The sequence below is a fragment of the Pezoporus flaviventris genome, unplaced genomic scaffold, assembly GCF_033815535.1.
Source record: "Pezoporus flaviventris isolate CSIRO_AGI_PZ_B2104156 unplaced genomic scaffold, CSIRO_AGI_Pfla_v1 ptg000007l, whole genome shotgun sequence".
Taxonomy (NCBI): Eukaryota; Metazoa; Chordata; class Aves; order Psittaciformes; family Psittacidae; genus Pezoporus; species Pezoporus flaviventris.
The window spans coordinates 89469428-89496577 of record NW_026892555.1 but is presented as its reverse complement, the minus strand read 5'-3'; the positions used below and the strand labels follow the sequence as shown (position 1 = coordinate 89496577).

At 40.5% G+C, this 27150-nt stretch overlaps 1 protein-coding gene across 5 annotated transcripts; it reads right to left on the bottom strand.

Moving 5' to 3' along the window:
- Positions 1 to 1356: 1356 nt before the first annotated feature.
- Positions 1357 to 21270, bottom strand: TMEM170B (transmembrane protein 170B). 5 transcript variants are annotated; one of them, XM_061449460.1, is made up of 4 exons: positions 21138 to 21270; positions 10232 to 10402; positions 6336 to 6407; positions 4421 to 4557 (listed from the first exon to the last, which is right to left on the bottom strand). In XM_061449460.1, the coding sequence occupies exons 1-3, from the start codon at positions 21232 to 21234 to the stop codon at positions 6349 to 6351; spliced, it is 327 nt and encodes a 108-aa protein (XP_061305444.1). In that variant the 5' UTR covers positions 21235 to 21270; the 3' UTR covers positions 4421 to 4557; positions 6336 to 6348. The 5 variants fall into 5 exon arrangements, with proteins under 5 accessions (XP_061305446.1, XP_061305443.1, XP_061305444.1 ...); XM_061449462.1 differs by lacking the exons at positions 4421 to 4557; positions 6336 to 6407 and adding an exon at positions 1357 to 2101; XM_061449459.1 differs by lacking the exon at positions 6336 to 6407 and having other exon boundaries at positions 3831 to 4557.
- Between the last annotated feature and the right edge of the window lie 5880 nt (positions 21271 to 27150).

The following is a 27150-nucleotide window of genomic DNA, read 5'->3' as shown; positions in this document are numbered from 1 at the left end:
GGAAAACCTTGAATGTATAGAAGTCAACTCAGCAATTGTAGAAATCCTATCAAATGCCTCCAGTTCAAGATTAGAGCTGTCATCTCTAAAGCGATCTTACCATAGGCATCTGCTACTGATCTCCAAGCCAAGACAAGGGAGCCAATGGAGCAATATTTGCATCACTTCAGCAAGCTTTGGGTCAACAGAAGCTGGTTCTTATGGGTGACTTCAACTACCCAGATATATGTCGGAAAAACAATACAGCAGCTCACATGTCATCTGTCAAGTTCCTGGAATGCATAGATGACTGCTCCTCATACAGGTGCCAACCAGGAATGAGGCACTTCTGGACTTCTTGCTACTCGCACACCAAGAAAAACTGCTTTGTAATAACAGTTAGTGATAGCCTTAGCTGTAACAATCACAATATTGTGGAGCTTGGTATCCATTATTGCTTGTCAAGCACACCTGGAATACTGTGCTCAGTTTTGGTCCCCACTATGCAAAAAAGATGTGGACAGGCTGGAGAGGGTCTAGAGAAGGGCCACAAAGGCGTTCAGAGGACTGGGAAGCCTGCTGTGTGAGGAGAGGCTAGGAGAGCTGGGTTAGCGCAGCCTTAAGAAAAGAAGGCTCAAGGAGAGACCTTTATCTACAAAGAAGATGAAGACTCCCTTTTTACAAGGTGTCACATGGAAAAGATGAGGGGTAAGGGGTACAAGATACTCTTGAAAAGACTGAAGTTGGACATAAGAGGAAAATTTTTCACAATGAGAACAATCAGACAGAGGAATAATGTACCCAGGGAAGTGGTGCATTCCCCAGTGTTAGACACTTTTAAGATTCATCTGGAGAGGGTGCTGGGAAATCTTGTCTAGACTGTGCTTTTACCAAGAAAGGTTGGACCAGGTGATCCTTGAAGTACCTTTCAACCTCCAATTCTCTGGTTCTATGATCACATTAAAAATCGGAAGTGTGTAGAATGTGTAAATCCTTAACAATAACAGCTTCTAACAAAGCAGTAGAAGCTTCTTCACTTTGAATATTATATTCAGTATTCCCTCTCCTCCAAAGATTAAATTGTGTTGATGCATTATTTGTTCCTCACTAGAAATTAATCATTCACAATGCAGAATGTGCCTACTGATACAATGCAGAGACAGGCAGAGCTACTTGAAGATAGTGCTAAAAGATCTTGTGTGGACATCTGCACAACACTGTATTGTCCAAAGGGAATCAGAGTACCATTGGTGCCATTCACACACAAGATATCTTTGTAGCCTAATAACAAGAGGAAAACAAAACAAAAAACAACCAAAAAACAAAAAAAACACCAAACCACAAAAAAAAAAACACAAACCCCCACAAAAACAAAACAAAATGAAACCAAAAATAAAATCAATAAAGCCAAAACCAGTTACCTGAAATAATTTTTTCTTTCTTGGAAAAGTTATTTCGATTTCTAGCATCCATAAGGTATCAAACACACCGCAAAAACATTATTCATATATAAACAATACATATATGCATACATTGCACTCACTGGAGCACCTTATGTTAAACAATACTGTTTCTAAGGACGTGGAATGAAACTTCAAACTATCATAGACATAAGGCCACTTACACTTCCTTCTACTACTGGAGTTATCACACAGTTAAGTTCATAGTATGATCAAATACTACTTCATTGACAACCTATCTGTCCTCATATATTCCTCACAAGAAATAGTTAAAAACAATTTTCTATCAAATACTTCTCTTTTAAGCCACTTAGGCATTACATTATCTGCCTATTCACTGTGCAAGGCAATACAGCCATATAAAGCAGAGACAACTAAGCACCTAACAGTGTTGTAGAAGTTATTACAATGATAAAAATTATTTGGCAGAAGGCATAACTTGATATTTGCAAAGATCTCTCCTTTTCAAAGGGGAAAGGTTATAATGGCAACAATTTCACTGGCACGGCAATTAAAATGATGAAGTTCATCAAGAAAAGCTTTGTGTATGCATTTCATTAATAGCAGTGTTATAGTTTAACTTGGTGAAAGACAGCAAGCCATTGATCAGTGGTAGCACAACAGCCTCTTGCAATGAAGAAGAGTCAAGATGCTCCAGGAAACTGGAAAGTACGAAGAAGTTGCAGTGTGAGTTAAAGTCAGGAGGCAATCTAAATTACTGAATACAGTGCTTCATGAAACACCTGGGTTTGATCCAGACAAACACTTTCTAGGTTGTCAGACAAACGTTTTAATGTCTATTGAGTAAGACATATCAAATAACCAAATTAACCAGAAATAACAAAAATAGAACAAAAATGAAGATATAATTTGGTGGTGTTTTAAATCCTCTCCCCTAAAAATATATGTAACAAGGCACATTAGGAGAAATACGTTCAATTATTTTATTATTCAATTTGACTTAAACACCTGAAACCAGTTTTCTCATAATTTAAGACAATGGGGAGAAGTTTAAATTGCCTTTTACAGAAGTAATAATTTCATTGTCTGCTAAAGTGCAATGATTGTTATATGCCAAAAAGTATCAGCACAAAACAAAAGCCACAGACCAAAAAAAACCCAAAACCATGAAAAATACACTTTTTGAAGACATTAAAAAGGTATATATTCAGCCATTTTTTAAAGCAATTCAAAGACAAAAATAATACTGAAAAGATTTACAAACCTGTATGTCACCTTGTTCCCTGCAAAGACATAACTCTCTACATTTTCCAAAGACGACATATACTTTAAAAGAAAACAAATAATATTAACATACTTAATACTTAAAAAACAACCAACCAAAAACAGTTCATGTGAAATGAAAAAAAAGGCAGACAGGCTAATTAATTATTAACATTTTGAAGCACTAGGCAATATGACTGGATTGCAAGTTATATTTTAACCATATTCTTTCAGTTTTGCAGTTGGTCCCAGTGGCTTCAACAGCCCTGAAAGTCTTTTTGACATCTTAACAACATCACTTTTCAGCAATTTACTCTTCCTGCCAGCATTAAAAAGTAACTGCTGAAAAGCATTCAGTTGAGGAAAGGTCTAAAAGACGCTTTATTCCTCACACAGAACTTTGTGTCCTTTAAATTTTGTGTTTCATAAATAATTAGTAATTAGACTTAAAATTTCTATTCACTCCAAAACATTCACATTTAAGACATTTCACATGCACAACACTACTGTCCCTTTTAGACTAGAAAAGCACAAACTCTACTGAAAACTAAGTATTTGAATGTTCCAGGTACCTTAATCTTTCCAAAGATACAAAGTGTTCAGAAACAAGGTAGTAAATACATTAGTGCTGCCCCACTTTAAAAAATTTTGGTGTATAGTAACTATTTTAAACTTAATACTTTTGTTCGGTAGAAAACCAGTAGGTCATATTTTTATCCCTTTCCATTTTCCTCATAGGTGTATTCTCTTAAAGTCTGTTATATTTGTGTGTTCTTTAAAGAATACATGTAGGGTTAAGAGTCCTACCAGTGCTTAAATAAATACAGGGAGCTTATTACTAGTAAGTAACCTTTCTCAGGCTTTCAGAAGGGCTGGTAACAATCTGTATGTTTAAGACAAAATAATTTCAAGGAAAGCATCAACTTAAAATTCGTTTGTGAATACACAACAGATTGTACTTAGTAACCCGCATACAGTCTCCTAAAACTACTGATTTCTAACAAGCTAAACCCATGAAGAAATTATGTGCTGAGCTTCAGAAAACTGCCATGAGCCCTTCTACACATAGTGCTAATTACATTGGTGCTAAAAGGGTTGCTAAAGCTGTCATTCTTAAGCCCCAAAAATTCATCTTTGAAACAGACCTAACAGTTGTTCAGTTGTTACGAATGCTGAAGAAGTTCGTTTTAAGAAAACTGAATCTTGCTGTTTCTCTGCACATTGCTTCAATTTTACTTTTTTTTTTTTTTACCTTTTTGCCAAAGAGATTCTGCTTAATACAAAAGTCAGTTGCTATTTTACCTGAATTCAAGTGTATGCTCACAGCATCCTTCTACAACTACAACTTCAAAGCTTACGCAGCCAACAGTTAAGAATTAAACTCCAAATTTGGCATGTACAGAAATTTTCAGGAGCATCCCTTTATTTTATTACAACACTGTTAAGAACAATGATCCCATCACTCAGCATTAACCTGACTGGCAGCTATTCAAGGTGCTTTATGTCAACTTCGCACACAAGGATTGCACCTTGCCTATGACTGAGGCACGTTAAGGCGCAGTGCAGAAGTACAACAGTTCAGACACTAGAGGACAGTCTGCTCATTTGACTGAACCTCCAGCTTTGTAGTGCATGTTCCACATAGCTTCCTTTCTCTCGCACTAGATTCAAGTTCGCAAGCTGGTGAATCCATTTTCAGGAAGCTTCTCCTCAGATTAAGAATTTCTTTAAACTAGTTGATTTTTTCCCCTTCTACGTAAGTCTCAAAGCGTTGCAAGAATTCTTGAAAATGATATAATTAACGTCAGTACTGTCTGTCCAACACCAAAGACAAGAGCTTCTAAGGGAGCCATATTCTTTCCTGCTACTCTGTAAATTCCAGCCACTGCAGCACCTAAGAATCACAAGAAAAACAATGATCAAAACACAGTAAAATCCAAATATAACAAATTATTTACTATGTCTATGCATCACCTAATTATGGAACATTCGCAAGCTCTGTATTACTTCATTGCATTATAGAATTATTAGCCTTGCTCGTATTTTTCTAGCTATACAAGTCCATCAGGAATGATTTTCCCAACTGAACCAGATTAACTTTTACAATATCAGTTTGATTTAAAAAAATTAAATCTTGTCATTTCCCTGTAGACATCTTCAAAAGTTTGCCTGGGTTTGTTTTTGGCTTTTTGTTGGCTTTGTTTTTTGGTTGGCTTTGTTTTGAGGGTGGTTTTTGTTGTTTTGGGGAGGTTTTTTTTTGTATGTGTTTTTTTGTCTGGGGTTTGGGTTTTTGGTTTTGTTTTTTTTTTTTTTACATTTTTGCCTTCTGCTAATTTGAAATGTAAAAAATCCCCTAAAAACTGACTGAGTTTAAAGTGTAGTTTAATTGTGCTTGCATAGGCAGACAGGGAGAAGACAACAGACAAACTGCTAGAGTCTACAAAATAACTGCAAACAATTACAAATTTCTTAGCGTCATTTAACATTTCAGTTGTATAACCTGGTCATAGTGTGCCAGTTTAGACTTAAAGTACCAAATTGTTAACAAGTATTTAGCAAATCATGCAAAATATGAAAAGTATCAAAGTATTGCATTGTTATCCATGAAAGTGTATGAGAGGATCTATGTGTATGTATCCATGAATATGATTGGTGAGCTTTCTCACCAATATGAAATGGCCAGGATAAACCAGAAACAAAATACTGTACTGTAAACAAATTCAGGTGCTACTAACTCCCCTCTACTTTTGCATACTGAATGTATCACATGTATTTGAAGAACGGAAGTCACAGGTACAGCTGTGATATCTTGGAACAAATGCAATCTTTGTATCAATCAGTCAAAACAATAACATGCTAATAACAAATAATATTTCCTGCTCAAACAACTTCTGACACTTAAGGATACTAAAATGTTCACTCAGAAAAGAAATACAGGCTTGTATACAGCTGTGTCCACAGGTAAAAATGCTACTGAATCTAAACCTCAAAAGTTCATGTAAAATGAAGCTTTTATTTAATAGTTTCTGAACTAGTGTTTTCTATACAGTGTTTGCTTTTCTTGCCTACAGAACAAACATTAAGTTTATCAATTTTTTCAGAATGATTTTTTTTTTTTTTGAAGACCAAACCCAAAATTTAATTATAGACTTTCAGTATATCTGGTCTCGGATGCTATCTAATCATAATTAAATGCTTCCAAAGATCACAGAGGCTTTTTCAGCCTCAAGCTGAAAAGCCACCACCATTCCTTTTAAATTATAGGCAAGAGTTAAAAAAAAAGTTGGAATTTCCTTGTTTTTGCAAAGTCACTAACAGAAATAGTCAGCTGAAGTGATCAAAAACCCATTAGTGACATGGAAATACATGAAGTCTCAACAGATTTTCTGAAAGTACAATTTGTATCTGAGTCATCTGTTACTTAGAAAAAGTAACAACTCATATTTACAAATGTTTTAAGAAGAGTAGAATTCACTAGTTATTGTGGCTGTAACAGCATTAACAAACACTATCAGACAATTAAGTGAGCTTTGGATTTCATTTATTGATTTATGGTTGTGGATGGGTTGTGTGTTTTGTCATGTGGTGTTGTGGTTTTTGTTTTGGGTTTGGTCTTGTTTTTAAAAACCCAAACCATATCCTATAAAGTCTATTTCGCCAGAAATATCTCACCAAAAGGGCAGCCTTATGGTATTTCACTCAGTTGCCTTGGATAAACCTTTCCATTTGTTCTGTGACTATCTGCTGTCAAAAATTGAAAGAGATCCTTCAGATTGAGCCTAGTACTGATATTAAAATTACTTGGGTGATTGAATTCTGAAAGTGAATTGAAATTGGCTAATTTGGGATACCAGAATTTGATGCTATAAGTTAATCAACAATGGAAATTTTTGGCTTCTTGAGAAAATATTGAGATATTCTGGAAAATAACAATAATAAAAACATTAAGAAGCAGTAGCTTAATAATTATGTATTTATACTCCTCAATTAACTGTGTGCAATACAGCCTGTAATGCATAACCCAGCACAATTGGTATAAAGCCAAAGTACAGTACAATAGGCCAATGAGGGAAATGAGAATTTGTCACAAAAAAGGAGTGTGCTTGCAGAAAGGACGAAGGACAGACCATTCTGGATAAAATAAAGATAAAATACCTGCCTCAAACTGCCTGACATTTATCTGATCTTGGTTGGGTTTGGGGGGTTTGGGGTTCTGTTATGTTTTGGGGTTTTTTTGGTTGGCTTTTTTTTGTTTTGTTTTGGGGAGGGGAGGGAAGGTCGGCAGTACCCCCTACTATTCAGTAAATTCTTTATAACTTTTTTGATAACATTAAGTTACATAATTTTTCAAAGCCTATGTCCTGGGCTCAGCAGTAGCAGTCATTTTTCTCCTTTTCTTAGTAGCTGGTGCAGTGCTGTGTTTCTGACTTTCCACCTGGGAACAACACTGGCAACACCGATGTTTTTAGTTTTTGCCAAGTAATGTTTACTCTGACCAAGGACTTTCTGAGTCTTATGCTCTGCCAGGGGGGAGGGGAAGCTGGGATGAAGCAGAGACAGGACACCTGACCCAAGCTAGCCAAAGAGGTATTCCATACCACAGCACATCATGTCCAGTATATAAACTGGGGGCAGTTACCCCAAAGGGCTAGATCATTGCTCAGGTTGGGCTGGGTATTGGTCGGCGGGTGGTGAGCGGTTGTATTCTCTTCCCTTGTTATTTCCTTTATCATTATTATTATTGGTGGCAGCAGTAGCGGTTTGTGTTATACCTTAGTTACTGGACTGCTCTTATCTCAATCCATGGGAGTTACATTCTTTCGATTCCCCCCCCCATCCCTCCAGCAGCAGGGGGATGAAGTGGAGGGGGAGAGTGAGCGAGCGGCTGCGTGGTTCTGGGTTGCTCCCTGGGCTTAAACCATGACAGCCTAGAAAGCGAGGAGTTTGCTGCTCTGCTATATGCTCGTGAGAAGATCCCAAAAGGCCAGACAGTTTGAAAGCTCTACCTGAGCAACATTAAACTTGCACTACTTAATCATCTACACACTACATTCATTCACATACACAAATGATGCAGATGACTGGAAATACAAAATGCAAATTGAAGCCAGCTTGCTATTTTAGTTTCTTAAACACTGGTTCAGGCGTAACTAAACAACTAGATATTTCAACCTGCATCCCAGTTTGCAACACAACATCTATTAAAAATCCTCTCTTTAATATTTTATCACCATAATTTGTCTCCAGAAGCTCCCCACAGAATTTCTTTCAGTATGAAGTAATTCGGTGCTGTCTAGAAATAAAAATACCTGAAAGTATTTGGCTCACCACGTTGCAAATGCTCTATACAAAATCTTTGGGAATATAATGAGTCTATAGTCTAAGCTAAGAAATTCAGGTGAATTTACACGTAAACAGTACTACTTATTTAATGTTTTGACCTTCAAAACAAGACACTAAACATACAACTGTGTTGCTCCTCTTTTTATGCATAGATAAAAGACATAAAGTACTTTAATTTTAATAACAGTGAACATAGACCTTTCCCACCACAGGCTTTCTTGGTCTTCCAGAAATCTTTGTTTGGATGTCCCAGCATCACATTTCCTGTTTTCAGTTCTTAAGAAATGCCCATGTATGACAGACCTTGTAACTGGGCCACTGCCATTTTAATCATAGCACAAAAATTGACATAACACGTAATGTAAGGCACTGAACTGGTTCCACCTCACCTTAGGGGAAAAAAAAAAAAGTAGAGTTGTACTGAACCATACTATGTTATGATGGACATTCTTCTAGGCTGACAAATATACAGCAATTAAAACAGCCTTTTGAGGAAAGTCTTAATGAAACTTTCAATGAAATTTGCATTTTTATTTAATCTTGAAAACCAACAGGCAAGAAGAAGGACTTTCAGTAGCAATAAGAAATAATCTGTCACAAATCACTTGTGTATATGAGTAAACTGAATTAATACCACTGCTCTGGTCACCTGGGCAGTACACAAAAATGGGAATGAAAGGCAGAACTATACAGACTATACAGACTATATGAGGATTCCTAGATTTACAGCTCCTTACTCTCAGAAGTCTTTCATCTTGTCAACCACACTGAAGATATTTGGGCTGAAACTACTTCTCAGATTACCACAGGCCCTGTTCAACCCATTTATTTTAATGTTGAGAACTCCTTATCAGCCTTCTTTCAGACAATAACTACTTATTTTCTTCCCCACAAACAGAAAACTCGCCATGCTCCTATTTGCTTGGGAAAGCTACTGTAGTCTGTAAGTTAGATAAGCTGGATATGATAAAGCCAAACTGTCCTACTGATCCTATGGCATTTATTTCAGTATTGATATGGATAATGAGTTTTCTTATGAAAGATGGGGAAAACAGTATCTGATATCAATAACTCTAGATGAAAACAGCTAAGCAGCATTTCCTCAAAACAATATCACTTGTGGTCCGCATTTGATCAGGTGTAACATTTCTGCCTTTCACTATATAAAACACTTATACCAGTTATTAAACATTGCAGAAAGCACAAGTTTTAACTGCAGCTCTGTGAACTTTACTGTAGGCTGCTTTAACAGAAAAATGGTTAGCAGCTTATCTATGGATACAATAGCAAGAAATTAAAAAAAAATATTTAAAATGTATCTTAAGTGGTAGGCATTTGCCTAACACCATAAGAAATTCTGCAACAGATGGCCCTTGTTAAAGAACATTTTACCTTGAACACAGCACAGCTGGGGGGTATGAGTTGGAGGGGTCTAATGGCCTTCCTCTCTCTTTCCTCCCTACCCCAAATAAAGTAGAAAGTAACATTACGTCTAACCCAAGCCTGGAAAGTCCTTTCAAATTCATGAGCCAAGTGTAACTTCCCCAAGCAAATGGATTTTCTTAGCTGTAAATCACTACCGACATTGCACCTTTATTTCTTTTAAAACAGCTACATCCTATCCAGGTGCAATTTAAAAATCTCCAGCAGGCCCAATGAAACAAGCAGGAATTCAGCCTGGCAACCAATGGAATCAGGACCTCATTTTCTAAAGAAACTCTTAGCTTTAAGGGTACTAAGAGATGATCTTGATCAGAAATCTCTGACAAAAAAAAATAAAAATAAGTAAATAAATCTGCAACAGGTATGGTAGGACACGACCATTCTTCCTGGTCTCAAACAGATATTACATGCTGAGCATACACCTTCTGAATAGCTTGGTACCAAATGTGCAAAATCAAAGAGTAGGATGATTTCTGCACTCCCCTGACAATTTACAGTAGTTACCTTTACACAACAGAAGAGCAATTCAGCTGTCATTATCATTAGGATAGCTATATACCTAAGGAAAAATCCTTAATAAACAATTAAATTACTAAAAATAAAATAAATAAAAAGTGGATTTGGGGTTTGGGGGGGGTTGTTTTTTGGTTTTTTGGGTTTTTTTTTGGAAGGGAGGTTGGGTTTTGTTGGGTTTTTTTGTTTGTTTTTTTTAGGGCTTCCCCCCACCATTTAGAAATTGGATATAAAACAAGAAAGAAACACAAAACAAGAGGCAGACTTACTGGTTATCATTGCTCCTGTTACAGAGCCCAGAAATCCAATGCTGACCACAATGACAGAGATCAGTCTCCCCTGCCTATGCCTCTGCAGCATCACAAACATTAATACTCCCACAGCACCATGGACAAAGAGAGAGGAGAAGAGAGCCCAGAGGAAGACCCAGTACCACATCTCTGAAAGAAAGCAGTCAAATAAAGGGTTAATAGTTCATAGACAAGAAGTTTACAAGTAAGAAACTTTTAAACATTGCATACATCAACAACAAGAGAAAAGCAATACTATTTCCATCTTAAAAGGAATCAATGGGATAATATCAGCATATGCTCAAGACACCTTCCCCTTTTAGCAGTCTATCATAAAGCAGTAACTATTATGACCAAAAAATTATAAAAAAGGATTCTGGCACCATTTTAATCCAAATAATTAAAAGAAGTCCATCATTCTTTTAATTGTTAATTGCAATTTCTCACTAGGTATTGTAAGTACGCCTGCAGAATGAAATATTCTCTAGAACAAAGACTGAATGAGGAAGAAAGGGAAGAATTATTTGGGTTGGTTGGTTTGTTTTTGTGGGCACTGTTTGTTTTAACAAGAGGCAACGTCAGGTAACATGACATGAGAAAACCGAGATTAAAGACTTTGGTTTATCCACCCAGGAACCATAATAAGAGTGTTCCATCAAATTAGCTTCAAAGGCACAAATAAAAACACTACAATTTTAACAAGAAATTTTAACACATCTAACTCCTTGCTTCTAATTGCTTACCAGAGAACTTCATAGGGACAAGTAGTGACTACTATTTAAATTACTAAGCAAGGACAAGAGATCATGAGAATGTGTGGAGTACAAACATTTCTCTGAAGACTGTCAGACATGAACATTACCTTCAAAGAAAAGAGCGGGAACCATCAATGAAGCTACGTAAGAACTAAAGAATCTTTCTCGCTTGGTGGCAATTTTCTAAGACGCATTATAACTCAGAAGGGTGGGGAAATGCAACAAAAGAAGGGTTTGGGTTTTGCCAACTTAGCTACAGTAGGTATAGATCACCACAAAATTCACAAACTGGGGTACATTTTCCTGACTGACATAAGCCCAGAAAACTGTCATCAATTCAGATTTTTTTTTCTGCAGTTCCCCCTTAAATATATATATATATATACACACATACACACAGCTTCCTTATAACAGCAGGATAGTTATAGATTATGCCTGATAATTATTGCAGCTTGATTTACATCAGTCATTTGACTGTCATATGACTCAACTGGATAATTTAAAAAATACTTAGCAGCTCAAAGAAAACGTACCATGAAAGGATGCTGAGAAAGAATGGTTGCTACACAGTAACTGAAGTCCTTTTAGTCCAGTATCAATATTGTATGTATATACATAGTACAGAGTTTTAAGATTTTTCATTTAGCAGTAGCTAACCCTTCCCCTTTCACACAGGCACAAAAGGCAGAACTATGTCATAGGACTTAAAAGTCCTCTAAATTATGGTAATCAAAAGGCTCTCTCAAGAGAGCAGCAAGAAGTATGGTAAAACTACATTCAATTAATACTTCAGCTGTATGATTATCGCAGCCTACATTCAGTAGCCAGTTATTCCGAAGCAAACGGCCAATACATAGACATGCTATGGGAAGGAGAAGCAATGCTGTTGATATTGTCTCTCGGCAAAAATGTCTGAGGGACAGTCCCAGGACACTGCACTTTTAGTCAGTTTCTCCTAAAAAGCCATTGCAGCTTTAAAGTTTCTAACAGAGCCAAGAAAGTCTGTTGGAATCTGATTCTGTCAGACACCATCATTCCCTGTAATTTCCGCAGGCTTTACTAGGCACTGCATCAGCTTTTAGGAAATCATCCTTTGTGTTCACTGTCAATCCTCATCAGGTGGAAAAGACAACTGATTTCCAGTCTTAGGAAGACTGTAATTTTAGAAGAAGAGGAAAGATTATGGGAAGGCTAATTATTCCTGAGTAACTAAGAAACCAAAAATACTTACAAACCCTTGCACAACAAAATAGCTTCATTGAGAGTAACTATCTTTTGTCTTATTTACATTCCAAATAAAGCTCAAGGAACATTATCATCACCTCTCACTTTATATTTAGGGCAGGAGACATGGGAATGAAACAGCCCCAAATGTCCTGTTGGATAAAGAAATAAAAACATGAGGGTTTTGGTATGCGCTTTCTTCTCCTACTTCTTAAAAGGAACACAGACTGAATGCATTGAAAAGGAAATTAGGGAACATCCAGAAATATTCCTTGCTCCACACAAACGCAGCTGTAGCATTTAAATAAATCAGCGATAAACCACCACTTCAGAGAGGCTTAAATTTCCAAGTCAACAGCATTGTAACATCAGTGATGCAAGAAATACAGGTAGTGTTACACATACCTGCAATAACCCAGTACCTTCTTATTACAAATAGCCTACAGTTTTGCCAAACTGACTGTAGATGCTAAAAATTGTAGGTGTTCACTTCAGAAGAGTTGGAGTTAAATAGGGTGGATGGAGGAAACACCATGTCCAGGGATATAAGAGGGAGGAAGAGAAGAAACTTTGCTTATTTGGGAAAGAGACAGAAGAGTTAGGGATACAAGCCTATGACACACCTATCTGCAGAAGGCAGCCAGCGGGGTGGGAGACACAGCAAGCAGTGGAGTTAGCTGTCTTTATCCTGTAAAAGAGCAAATTAGAATCACTTCCAATTTGGGTTGGAAGAGACCTGAAAGACTGTCACCCCTACCATGGGCAGGGACACCTTCCACTAGACTAGGTTGCTCAAAGCCCCATGTTTCATTTGGAGGTGCTTTTTATTTGACAACTTCATCAAGATCATATGCTTTAGATTATCTATTCTCTACCAATTTACATACCTAAATTTGTTAAAAGAATGTGGCTGAAAAGCTTTCCTTTACAAAGTTACTAGACAAGGTATGAGCAGAGAGACTAGAAGGGGTTTTTCTGTCCTTCCCCTCCCCTCACACACATTCTTGCTAAAGAATCTATTCATCTACTGCAATAATAACTGGATTTTTTTTTTAAAGGAAAGGAAAAGTCTTCCTGGAAACAAAGCACAAATCTGCCACTCGATCTCATTATGGGAATTATTTTAGCATCTCCCCTTAGTACCAAGATACCTCTAATTTCCTAGAGATTCATTCCTGGTTTTTTAATTTTGAATGGTTATTAGCAATGAATAGACAACTTATACTGTTGCATCCTGATACAAAAAAAGAAAAAGCAATAATTACGCTACTCAAATATTCTGGGATGATAGCTTACCTAATCATCATGAGAGTAGCATTTCAAGATCTGGTATTACAGAAATTGAGAACTTGATCACACAAAGCTTCTTAACCCTTGATTTAGATCATATCTTTCTCTTACAACACTGGTTTTTCTAGTGAAAGACTCAATGGAACACAGCAACAAATCTTCCACAAACATACACAACATACAAGATCAGAGCCGTTTATAATCATAATTTATCAACCTTTCATCAGTCATCTTTTAATGTTAAAGTAGTGTTAAAAACCTGAAGGATCTGTAATTCAAAGACTCCTATCAATTGACTATTTCACATAAATGTTTCATGTTCTTCAGCTGCACACTACACATTTAGAAAGAGACTATATTCGCAATTCTTCTGAACCCAAGAATTTTCTTTATTTTCCTCAGTAGGTATCATACAATCACAGAATGGTTTGGGTTGGAAGTGACCTGAAAAAGCATCTAGTTCCAATCTCCCTGCCATGGCAGGGACACCTTCCACTAGACAGGATTACTCAAAACCCTACCCAACCTGGCCTCAAACACTGCCAGGGATGGGGCAGGCACAGCTTCTCTGGGAAACCTATTCCAGTGTTTCATCACCCTCACAGGGAAGAACTTCCTAATAACTAATCTGTATCTCCCCTGTTTCAGCCTAAAGCCATTCCCCCTTGTCCTATTGTTACATGCCCTTGTAAAAAGTCCCTCTCCACATTTCTTGTAGGCCCCCTTTAAGTACTGGAAGGCTAAGGTTTCTCCAGAGCTTTCTCTTCTCCGGGCTGAGCCACCCCAGTTATCTCAGTCTGTGTTCGTAGGAGATATGCTCCAGCCCTCTGTCCACCCTGGTGATCCTCCTCTCAACTCCACCAGGTCCATGTCCTTCTTACGCTGGGGACCCTATCGCTGGACACAGTACTTCAGGTAGGGTCTCACCAGAGCAGAGGGAGAATTGCCTCCCATGACCTGTTGGCCACTTTGTTAGGCCACACCACCTCATGTCATCAAAGCATGATTAGTCCTAGAAGCTGAAATATGACAAATTGCTTTTGAGCACCTTCCCTAGGATGACTTTTCCTTCCTTTACTTTCTTATCCTCCTTTGTTTATTTTTTTTTATGCCTAGTAGTTCAACACACTTGTTTATTTACTTCTGCTCATTAATTGGGCCAGTGATGAAGACAACCGAATAAGCTGTTTAACACGGATAAACAAGGTAGGGAGAACAGCCAATCTTTTAAGCGATCTAGATGCGGCCTCAAGCTCTGTAAACCTAGAGGACAACATAGTCATTCTTACCCTGACAGGTTGAGTGCAAAGAACTTTATGCAGAGGTATTTGAGTGGAAGAGTTTGAGAACCTGTGAAGTTCAGTACTGTCGAACCCCAGAACCATGATGAGAATGACTTTCAGAAAAGTGTGCTAGAGTCAGACTGAAAGAAGCAAAGAATGGGTTGGGAATAACACTGACAGATGCCACTGAGAAAAACAGAGAAAGAGAATGTAGATGCCTGAACACAAATGGTCAAGACTTCTGTTGCTGAAAAATAACCAAGTAGTTGAAAGATTCACAATAGCTGTAAGGAGGAGGAAGTGAGACTGAAGTGTCTTAAGAACATGCTGGTGCAACTATTTATGTTCTATATACTGATTGATACTTTCAGAGATATAAACTTATTTATATGATCATTGCTACCTTGATTAAAAAAACACACTATCAAATTTCAGTCCTTGTGTAACTATACTCATTAGCTGGCTCTTTTGGGGATACGAGCAGCACATATGGAGTATTTTGCTAGTACGGTAATAATGATTTAGCTTCACCTGGTAGAAAGCTCCAAATACCAACCTAGCCTCAGTTTATTTAGTCATGCCCTCATACAGCTACCTTAAAGACACATGAAAAGAATAACATTTTTCAAAACCCTCCCAACTTTCTTTGCTTGATCCCAAAAGTCTCAGAGCTTACTGTCAGTGTAAACAAATTACTTTAAATAGCTAAACCACAACTTATTTTTATTAAACCCCACAGCTCTCCAAGAAATACAGAGAACTAGGAAACTGAGTATTTACTAGCTTACAAGCACAGTGACATCCAATCTATCACACAGATGCCATAGCTTCTCTAAGCAGGACAACAGAGATCCATTTTTCAGGTTTCCTTGAAATTCTTAGCACTTAATCACTAAACCTTAAATCTTTTCAGTTTATGTTCCTTGCCATTGGCTTGACTTGGGTGGGGACTTTTTTCTATGAGAAAAGCTGCACAGCTCAAATAACTTGTAATTCATGCCCTATTACTCCAGTTTTAGAGTACTTCTTTGTTAATTTCAGTATTTACACCTATAAAATACATCATACATACATTATGCTTATGTACTATAGTGTACTGGGCTTGCACAGCAAGGCGTGGGGGAGTGGGCATGGTGTGTGCAGAGCTCTGAGACCCTTCCCCTGTGTCCAGCAGAGTCAATGCCAGCTGGCTCCAAGGGAGACCTGCCCCTGACCAAAGCCAAACCCAGTGGTAGTACCTCTGAGATAACATACTTAAGAGGGAGAAAAGTTTTTGCACATGCGCAATTGCAGCCAGAGAAGGGAGTAAGAATACATGAGAGAAATGGCTTTGCAGACACCAGGGTAAGCGAAGGAGGACAGGAGGAAGTACTCCAGCTGCCAGAGCAGATTCCCCTGTAATGCATGGTAGACCGTGGTAAGGCAGGCTGTGCCCCTGCAGCCCATGGAGGTCCATGGTGGAACAAATCCACCTGCAGCCCATGGAGGACCTCACACTGGAGCAGGGGGATGGCTGAAGGTGGCTGTTACCCTGTGAGAAGCCTGCACTGAAGCAGGCTCTTCGCAGGACCTGTGGCCCCATGGAGAGAAGAGCCCATGCTGGAACAGGTTTACTGGCAGGATGGGTGATCCCACAGGGGACCCACACTGGAGCAGCTTGTTCTTGAAGGACTGCACCTCATAAAAGGGACCCAGATTGGAGCAGTTCACAAAGACCTGCAGCCACTGGGATAGATTCACATTGGAGAAATCTGTGAAGAACTATCTCCTGTAGTAGGGACCCCATGCTGGAGCAGAAGAGTGTGAGGAGTTCCCCCACTGAGGAGAAAGCGGCAGCAAAGACAACATGCGATGAAATGACCACAACCCCCATTCCCTATCCCCCTGCACTGCTGCAGGGGGTGGAGAAGGAAGTGAAGAAATCAGGAGTAAAGTTAAGCCTGGGAAGAAGGGATGGCTGTGTGTTGCAACATTTGCATTTATTTTCTCATTATCCTACTCTGATTTGATTGGCAACAAATTACACTAATTTTTTCCAAGTGGAGTCTGGTTTGCCCATGATGGTAATTGGTGAGCAATCTCTCCCTGTCTTTATCTCAACCCATGGGCCTCTTGTTATATTTTCTCTCCTGTCCTGCTGAGGAGGGAGAGTGATGGCAGCTTTGGTGGGCACCTGTTGTCCAGCCAGCATCAACTACATATGTATACACACATTATGTATATATTAATGTAGGCACACACAACCTTAAAGACCAGAAAAAAAATCTTTAAAACATGCTACAGTTTAGAATAGCATTCTTATCACGTCCATCTTATCAACACTTTAAGTTGCACTCCATCAACACTTTCACTTTGGGCAAATAAAAATGCAAAGTCAACACACAAAGTATATAAATGCTAATATTTTTAAACATTATCTATATAAATGGATGCACTGTCCTATTGCCACTCAGCTTCAGTAAACATGGAGTATATCCTTAGTACTTAATCTTCAGCACCTTTCTTTTCCTTTAGCTTGTTCTGCCAAATGAATAATGATTGCCTTTCACAAATCAAGACTGATTACTCCAGAAGACAGTATCTCTCTTGAGATTCTAATCTACGTGGCTAATAGTGGTAGGCTGGGTATAGTTAAGTGGAGCAATAAATATCTATGCTGGGAATACAGAGATATAAATTTAAGTCAGTAAGGCAACACATTGAAATTTGAACTAAGAATCTGTACAATGTTGTATTCCTGTAGCCTTAGAAACTCAAAGCACTCAGATGGAAGTGACAGTATATTACACCTGCAGATGTAACTCGGCTTTTTACATACTACAGTATTTTCTTCATCACTGGGACCTTTCCTTAATTATTGTGCTAACTGGTATTTTCCAAGTTAACAGGCCTACACAGTCAAGTTGTTGTTCAGAGATACTAACATGCTTGCTGCACTTGAATGGAAGAGAAGCATTTGCTAAAGAGCCATTAAATTATAAGTTACAGACTAATCCTCTCAAGTTACAGGACAGGGGACCAAGACATAATCTGGACAACTGGTGACAAATACAGGATGGAGTTTTAAAAAAAAAAATCCAAACAAAAACCACAACAGGTAAGGAGCATCTTCTGTGCAAAACCCATAATCTCTTATAAATGTACTTCCAACAAATTCAAGACTAATTACTGTCCAGCACTTGAAAACTATAGACCTTTTTATTTTGAAGTATATAAAAACAGTTTGTGGTCTTGAGCTCGTCACCTTAGGACTCTGGGGTGGAGGTAGGAGGAGAAAGATGTCTCTGCCTTTAGAAGTTATACACTACAACACAAGGTTGTTGGTTTTATTTTGTTGTTCCTGGAGGTTTTATTTGTTTGGGTTTTGATGATGGTGGTGTTGGTTTATTTTTTCTCCATGAACTCCTTTGCACAGTAGTGGCACAGAGTAAACAACATTGTCTTCCCACCCCCTCAGTGGCTAATATAAAACTTGCTCAGACCAGAAGCTTACAGCTTTGGAACATACAATTGCTAGACATAAACAAAATATCTACATCATTTATAAGAAGAGTAGAAATATTACCAAGTTCTTTATTAAATAATATATATTTATATATATAAAGGCTACTTCCTTAAATAATATCTATTTATATAATGGGCACTCAAATTAGGATTATTTTTATTTGTTTCAGAGTCAGTGATTATCTGACTTGCTCTAGTAAACCCTAATCTACTTCCAGCTCTAAAGCATAACCAACTCATGTGAAAGGGCCGTTCCTGGGATTTGCTGGAAAAGGTAAAATAGGACAAGGTAAAAGCCACTTCACACAGTTACTAGAGCCTTACCTGCACCTCTCAAGTGAAGGCAGGAAGATATGAGCAAAGTACCTCATGCTAGTGGCCTAGGTTCAGCTACAAAAAAAACAGTGCTTGCAGCTTTAACTGTCACAGGGTGTGATGTGTATGAGGGAGGAATTAAACTGCTTGTGGATATTTTGTGCTCTGAGAGACTGGATTTCTTTTCTATGTTGAACCTGAATCAGCTACTTGGTATGAAAATAATGGTCAACATCCCCTTGAAAAACACCACCAAAATTAAACTATTAATGTTTGAAGCAATTCCTGGTTTAGGTTGGAGTTCCTATTGGGTTCCCATTGAAAGTCTTGGGAAATAAGCATTTTTTAATGATTCTGCATATTTGTAAAATTTTATCAGTAACATAATCAACATTAGTTATCTAAATTTTCACTTGTGTAGCTTAAAAGCTATATCCAGACCACAACTTGAAGTCCAAAACCAAAGACAAAGCATTCTTAAATATTCATGGAACACTATACATTTATTAATGCCTTTTCCCAGTACTGAGATGCAAAAGGGAATGAATCGAGTAGTCAAACAAGTCAAACTCATTCACACAACTATTTTCTTAGCATGGAAAACCAGAATTTCAGTTTCTGAACTGTTCACTTTGGTAAGTATTTTAGAAAGAGTTTATATAAGTTTAACAGCCATTTGTTAATATAAATTATTATATTAAAAATCTCATAAGACGGAATCAGTAACAGCTATTAACTATCAACAGTCCATAAGAACATTCAGCAGAACAGTTTATGGCTGTAAGGATAGCCTGCATTTAAGCACCAATTCAGAAACTGTAGTATAACTACAACTGACACTCTCCAGAAATACTGCAATGTGTAATTATTTTTCATGTTCTTTAAACAAGAAAAATATATTCTACATCAAAAATACCTTGTGCAACCCCTTATTATATTGCAAAAGCACCGAGAAAAAAAACTGCCTTGCTTGCTTAACAGCACTGAATTTCATAAATGCCTACATTGCATAATGCTCTAATAAAAGAATTTTTATAGAGGCTGTCTGGCACAAAGAAAAGTTAAATCCATTGTGAACTTTTTCCTTTAAGAGTACAAGATGTATTTTTATGAAAATTATGCAAAAATAACTATCCAGAAAATGAGTTGCATCAGTGTGCCACCACTCCAAAACCTGGAGGCAGACATCTTAAAAAGTTCATAGATTAGATAAAGAATAAATCTGTGTAACATCTTTATTAAATTAAAAAGTATCCTGAAATTTAAAAGAACAAGAAAGATAAAGCCTAAGATGGTCGCTTTACTACAGCTTGAACTTCAGCTCCACCTCTATTTTCATCATACTTCTTCCACCTTGAATAGATTGAAAGAATAATCAATCATTGCTATAGAGGGAGAAAAAAAGATGGCATGATACTCTTTCGTAAATATTAGAATAGGTTCACAAATATTTCAATCATATCCCCTTACTCAACATTTTCCACTAATCTGTCACCATCTAATATACCCCTATACCAGATAGAAGGAATACACTCAGTAACATCTCTGCTATTGACACCAAATCCCTGCTTATTCAGGGCTGGAAGCTTATGCTTTTCTTCACCTCTAGACAGAAGAGTGAAGATACACCTCTCCACTTTATGCCCTGGGTCTCACAGTGGTCCACACCCATTTTTAAGCAGGAGGTTGAACAGGGAAAGTTCTTGCTAAAGCTCTCCTTTTCCTAACGGAGGATGAAGATCTGACCCTTTTGGTGGGTAGAATTTCTTCAGAACAGCTCAGTCTTTCAGAATCTCTGTTGTTTAAGATTGTCCCCATTTGTCAGGGGACATCTGCCACCTCATTAACTCTCACAGGTCCCATTGTATAGGGCTATACTCGGGGTGGGAGGCGGAAGTCCCCAATTCTCACATTCATTTCTCTGTGGGTGGGGGCTCTTTTTATCGCTTTCTGTCAAACGCCAATAAGCATAAATCCACCAAAAAAACCCAAACAGCCAGACAAGCAAAACCACTCCCCCAAATATACTCCAGCTTTCCATACACATTTATACATTCACACGTGCTTTCTACAACTCTTTACTCACACAGAGGTACCCACCAACTCACTCATATGCACATACCCTATGCCATTAGCTTTTTGATATATACACACACAAAAGTGTGTGAGCACACTGACATCCTTAACCCTTTACTCCAGCAGGCAGACCAGGCACCGGGCACACACACCATCCTCCCACACATTAACACACAGCTCTCTCTCGTCTCCCTGGACATACCAGCGCCAAACCCATCCCGTCCAAGAAAACACACACCATGTACATGCTCACAAATAGGCATGTATGCACACACACGTATCCACGCACACAACCACCGCCCAACCCTTCTCCTAACACACGGAGACCACCGCCAACCCCACACACTGGTCCCACGCCCTCCATTGTATGCCACGGGGCTCGCCCTCCCCTCCGCTCCCCAACCCCTCGCCCCACCCTGCACCCCCGCACCCCGTTACCGGTGAGGTGGCGGAGGACGGTGCCATGAGCCCATAGACTCAGCACTTGCTGCACAGACAGATTGATCATGGAGTTGTCCCCCGCTTCCACCTTCATCGTGGCGGGTGGTCCAGCGGCCTCTCCTCCGCCGCTCCTCAGCCCGGGGAGACGGGTGGCCTGACGACACGGATGCCGGACACCTCTCGCCACCGGACCGCGGGGCGGGAGAGCTGCGGCGGCGAGCAAGAGAGCAGGGAGGCGGCGAAGAAGACTCCGTACAGCGGGGGAGACATCGAGGACGTAGAGGGGAGATGGCGGCTTGTGGGGGAAGCCGAGAGATCGGTCCGGCCGCCAGGGCTTCCACAGTGTTCAGGGTCCGGGCAGGGCGGCCCCGAGGTGCGAGCCGATAGCGGGGACGTGCGACGAGGCCCGAGCGGACCCCATCGCCGCTTCCTTCTCCATCAGTACCGGCCGCCTCCCTAGCGGCATCGCCCCAGGCACCGGCATCACCTGCGGAGGGGAGGGGCAGGACGGCCGCGGCTCCCAGCACCAGACGCCAGCTGCGGCCGTAGAGGAGGCAGTGGGAGGGGAGACGCGGGCGGCCCCGCGCAGGCGCAGCGAGAGGACCCGGCGGCGGGCGTGGGCGCCGCGGCTCCCGGGAGTGCGTATAAGGGGCAGGGTCCCGGTGACCGTTAAGTAGCGCACGAGCTGCGCGCTTCACCCTGATTGGCTCTCGACATAGGGACGGGCTCGAGCCGGCCTCGCCATTGGCTGGTGGTGGGACACGCTCACCTGCCGGTAGGGCCCGCCCCTCACCAGGGTGCCGGGATCGGCTTCGGGTTTTCCACGCAACGTTAAGAAGCGGTGCTCCGCGGAGCGCGGACGTTAGTATCTCCGGGACGGCGGGGCCCGAGGCTCCGCGGCTCAGGAGGCGACGAGCTGAGGGAAACGAAACAGGACGGGACGGGGAAGTTAAGCACGCTTAGGTGTATTTTTATGCCCTGGGAAAGCCGGAGCTGCCTGAGCTCGGACGGCAGCCGGTGTGCAGCAGAGGGGCTGTCATCGTGAGGGAGCGGCCCGGCAACACCGCGCAGCGTTCCTGTCCGTTACTTTGAACCCGAGAGCTCTGCAGGCAGCGCAGCCCTAGAGTGAAGCCCTCAAAAGCTAGAAAACATGAGAAATCCCATCGAGTCTTAATTCTGTAACCGTGCTTTAGGTAGTTGCTTTGCTATGTATAGTAATAATAATTAAAAAAAAAAAAACAGTCTTCAAGCTGGACGCTGCCTCTTTTAAAGCACAGGGTGCACAGTGCTCACTGATTTAAAAGCCAGCAGTCTCCCCCTCCTATTCTTAAATATGTATCCCTAGGCCACATTTAGTGCATGCATTTCCTCACTGTCCTGTCTTCAGCAGTGCTTGCTATAGTACTTCACAAGCATCATTTTATGTCAACATTCTTTGATGTAAGGAGTTAGAAAGGTAAAGTAATTCACATTGTAATTTGTAATTTACAGATGAAGAGCCAATGACAGATAAATCAGCTAGTTTTCTGCTTGATGCCAATGACCTGATTTTTTCCACAGGCTGTAGCGGAATGTTTGGCTCAGAGGACCACTCCCAAGGCCTTTCGTTTGCAGCTGAAAACACTTGGCATTTCTGCAAACAGGTATCGAGCCAGGCAATGAGAAACTCAGAGTGAATTATTCCCCAGAGGGCTCTGGGTTGGACTAATTAAGCACCGGATCACTGTGATGGAGAAAGAATGCAGTTGCCAGGCCAGGCCCTTGTTCTGTGATCAAGGAAAGGTTTTCCCCTTCTTTCCCTATACCCCCACTCTCACCACCTCACAGTTGCGTAATTCAGGCCTCAGAGAAAACGGTCCCCTTCGTTACACAGTAGCAATTCATTTTTAGGGCAGAACTATCCCATACTTTGAGCAGGGCTCAGTGACAAAATAGCATATATTTATGTTTGAACGTGAAACATACAATTAAGTATTTAGAAACAGTTAATCTGGTTTATTCTTTTTAACTTCTGCCTGTTGAACTCTGAGAAAGCAGTTTTCAACATGCTTAAAAAAATAAATCCTCAACCCTAAATCCATTTCTATTGTACACCAATACCCCAAGAGCAAGTATACTCCATAGGACACTGTGGTGTAATTTGAGACACTCCCCCCAAAAAAGGAAAACTATAATTTTGTGAACATTTTTGCTTATAAACCCTATTGCAACCTACTGACAGATGTCAGGAAGGCCCTTTGGTAGGCCAGAGGCACATACAGAAACTGGGATATATCTGCATGTAACACTGCACTGGTGCCCTGTGACTCTTCAACTTGCACAATGACAATTTTTTGTATTCCATACAAGGAAGGAAGGATGCACTGGGAATTCTGGTTCTGAATTGCTGGTGTTCAGAGCTTGCTAAAACACCTTCCACAAAGCTTTTGTTTTACAACAGGAATACAGAGAACTCATTCATGTAGAGGCTCAGTGATTATTGCCCTGAGGAGTATTGTTGCAGCCTGCAGACTGTTTCAATAGTTGCTGGAGAGCATTCTTTGAGCTTGCGCAGATGCTCTCTCCACAGAGACTTTGGAAACCTGTTGGGCCACCCCCCAGGGAGGGCTGACCATTCTGCAGTCACCACAGAGGCCACCTCTGTAGATTCTGTGAGAACAATCTGGCTTCCTTCCCAAGACAGATCCACCAGAAACACAGACCAGCTTCCACTGAAACACCACCTCATACCCTAAAAACGGTTGTCAAACCTCAGGAGTGCAACATCTGAATTAACTGAGCGTGCTCTGATCAAACACCATTGACATACTTGGAGAGGCTCTGTAGACAGTGCAGAAGTGAGAAAGGGGCAGAGACTTATTTTACAAGGTGCCATAACTTGTCTCATTTATTCAACTTAGTCCATCATCCAGTGGGTAGGCTGGATACAAATGTGAAATGCACTTTATGTCATGTGAAACAAGACTGGATCATTAAGATAAATATTGTTTAAGTATTGACTTCAAGGCAAAAAATAGGTAGTACACGGCAATGATATTTCCCAGCAGCTCAATACTGGGAGGGCCATGCTGGCGAAAGAGTGCTTTGAATGAAGCAGCAGAAAGAAGCAAAATTCACTCTTGGGAACTGTAACTTCATACGAGCAGGGACATGTTGTCCTCAGCAAAACCTCTCACACAGGAGGTGTTGCCACAGAAGTCCTGAGAGCATTAGCTCCCTGTGGGGATTATTATGAGCTCTGTAGGCAGCAACAAACAGAGCAACGGTGATGACGTCAAGGGGTTCCCAGCAGGGCTGATGCAGCTTGGCTTCGGTTGCTGCTGAAGCTGTGACCCTTGGCAAGAATAATCTAGAACACCTGGGCAAAGCAAAGCAATGGTGGTGACTGCTGGGAAGATCTTGAGGAGGAGAAATCACAAGGGGCAGCACTGTCCTGGTAGGTAAAGCAGAAAAGAAAAAAAAAACAACAAAGAACATGATCTTAGTATTTCATGAGATAAGGTAGCTCCTTAAAGTATTAAAGGTTAAAAAAAGAGAAGTAGCCCTTTAGAAGGGTCTGATGAGACCATTTCATACCCCTGTGGTATCCTGTGATGGGTGGAGGATGAGCACAAAAGAGGATGTGGGGACCCAGAAGGGAAGGTGGCTGCAAGCAAGAGCACTCAGAAGGTTTGCTGGCAGCATGGCGGAATGAGGGTTGCCATGCTGTGGGGCATGACTAGCACCCATCAACACTCTGCAGAAGTAGGAATTTGTAGGAGTAGGATCATAGAATTAAAGAATGGTTTGGGTTGGAAGGGACCTTAAAAGGTGATCTAGTCCAATCCCTCTGCAATGATCAGGGACATCTTCAGCCAGACCAGGTTGCCCAGAATCACATCCAGCCTGGCCTTGAACATCTCCAGGGATGGTGCATCAATCACCTCTCTGGGCAACTTGTGCCAGTATTTTACCACCATCATTGTAAAATTTTTTCTTCACATTCAGCCTGAATCTCTCCTTCTTCAGTTTAAAACCATCACCCCTTATCCTATTGCAACAGGCCCTGCTAAAATGTCCCTCCTCATCTTTCTTATAGGCCCCTTTTAAGAACTGAAAGTTAAGGTCTCCCTGGAGCTTTCTCTTCTCCAGGCTGAACAACCCCAACTCTCCCAGCCTTTCCTCATAGGAGAGGTGCTTCAGCCCTTTGATAATTTTTGTGGCCCTTCTCTGGACCCTCCCCAACAAGTCTGTCTTTCCTTTACTGAGGACTCCAGAACTGGATGCAATACTCAGTTCAGTTCTCACCAGAGCAGAGTAGAGGAGCAGAATCACCTCCCATGACCTGCTGGCTATGCTCCTTTGGATACAGCCCAAGATACCATTGGCTTTCTGGGCTGCAAGTGCACACTGAGCCGGCTCATGTCCACTCTTTCATTCACCAGTAGTTCCAAGTCCTTCTCCTCAGGGGTACTCTCAATCCCTGCATCTCCCAGCCTGTATTGATACTGGGGGTTACCCTATCCCAGGTGCAGGACCTTGAACTTGGCCTTGTTGAATCTCATGAGGTTCACATGGGCCCACTTCTTGAGCTTGCCCAGGTCCCTCTGGACAGTGAATTAAGACAAGGCCTGTAACTGCCGGAAAAATGTGAGGGGAGTAGGGTGGAACAAGCCCATAACTAAACCTCTGCCACTTCTTCTATAAAGATAGACCTGATGTTTCCAGCCATCACTGCTCCACAGCTGCCTCCGCTCACTGTTGGAGGCACAGGGGCCAAGGCAAACACCGACTGTCTGACAGCCAGCCCCTAACACTCAGTGATCATTAAAGCCTTAAAGACTCCAGACCTCCTCCACAAGTACAAACACACCAATGAAAAACTCCATGGGGAAGGCCTTAATACTTACACAAGAACTAATCTTTATTCCAGACAATCTTAGTTTCCTTCCAGCATAACTCCCGTTCCCCCTTCCCCTTGCAGTAGCTGGGAGATTTGGAAGTTTTCCCAAGCTGCATGAATGCAAAGCACTGCAAGGAGCTAGCTGTAAACCCTGACTTCAGGTGAAGGAAATTAGTTTTACAGGTGGAAAAGCAGGGTCAGCTTAGTTTCCCTGCCCTGTGAAAGACTAGAATATGTCTACATAAGCCGCTATTAACTTCTGGTATTGCTTTCAGAAGCTGAAGAAATAATGATAAATTTGATTGGAGAGCCCTTGACTAAATCATTTTTCCACTAGGAAAGGTAATACCGTTCAAAATGAGCCAATTTCTGAAGTCATGCCTTCTTAGGGAAACAAACAACACTGAGAATCCTGTACTGTCATGTTTTGAAACAAATAGTAGATATTTGCATATGAAATCAGCTTTTTATCATAGTAAAAAGTCAAAATCTAAACACCATGTTTTGGTCCCCTTGAACAAACATTTCCACTTGAATTTTTCTAACCAGTGCTGCAGCTAAAGATCTATTAGACGTCTGGTTTTACTGATTGGATAACTCCAGCACTGTTCAGATATCCAGACATTTCCCCCACACACACTTCAAATGTTTGTGTTTTTTTTTTTTGCCTAAGATTCGAATCACTGACAAGACATTACCAAGTGTAGATAGTCAATGAATACTTCAGATGTTAGCAGAAACAGATTTCTGCCCACTTGCCCCCCTTCTGGACCACCATTTTACGCACAGCAGTTACTACTCAATCAGAAATGCTGGCAGCCACAGCCAGCTGTGGTTTGGGAACTGGGTCAATCTGAGATCCTTGGCCTTGTAATTTCAGCTCTTAAAAAGCTGAAATGTGATCTCAGCCTCTAGCCTTGATGATGGATGAAGACGCCTGAACAGCGATGTCCGAAAGGAAGGAAGTAAGGTGATATCACAGGCTAAACATCGCAACTCTGCTCAGCTTGAAAGCAGCCTCACAGGCTGATCTAAGACAGTAAAAAAACATTTCGAGCCGGCTTCCAGGGCTGCAAAGAGAAGTAGAGATGCACAAGAGACCTCTCCCTTGCACCAGCAGATGGAGCG

Excerpts from the sequence above, each read along its gene's own strand:
- TMEM170B (XM_061449458.1), bottom strand. The coding sequence starts at position 21,234 with ATGAAGGTGGAAGCGGGGGACAACTCCATGATCAATCTGTCTGTGCAG. Across the intron at positions 10,403-21,137 it reads CGTCCTCCGCCACCTCACCG|AGATGTGGTACTGGGTCTTC; the intron begins GTAACGGGGTGC and ends GCTTTCTTTCAG. Across the intron at positions 9,769-10,231 it reads AACAGGAGCAATGATAACCA|AGATTTCTGATCAAGATCAT; the intron begins GTAAGTCTGCCT and ends TTTTTTTGTCAG.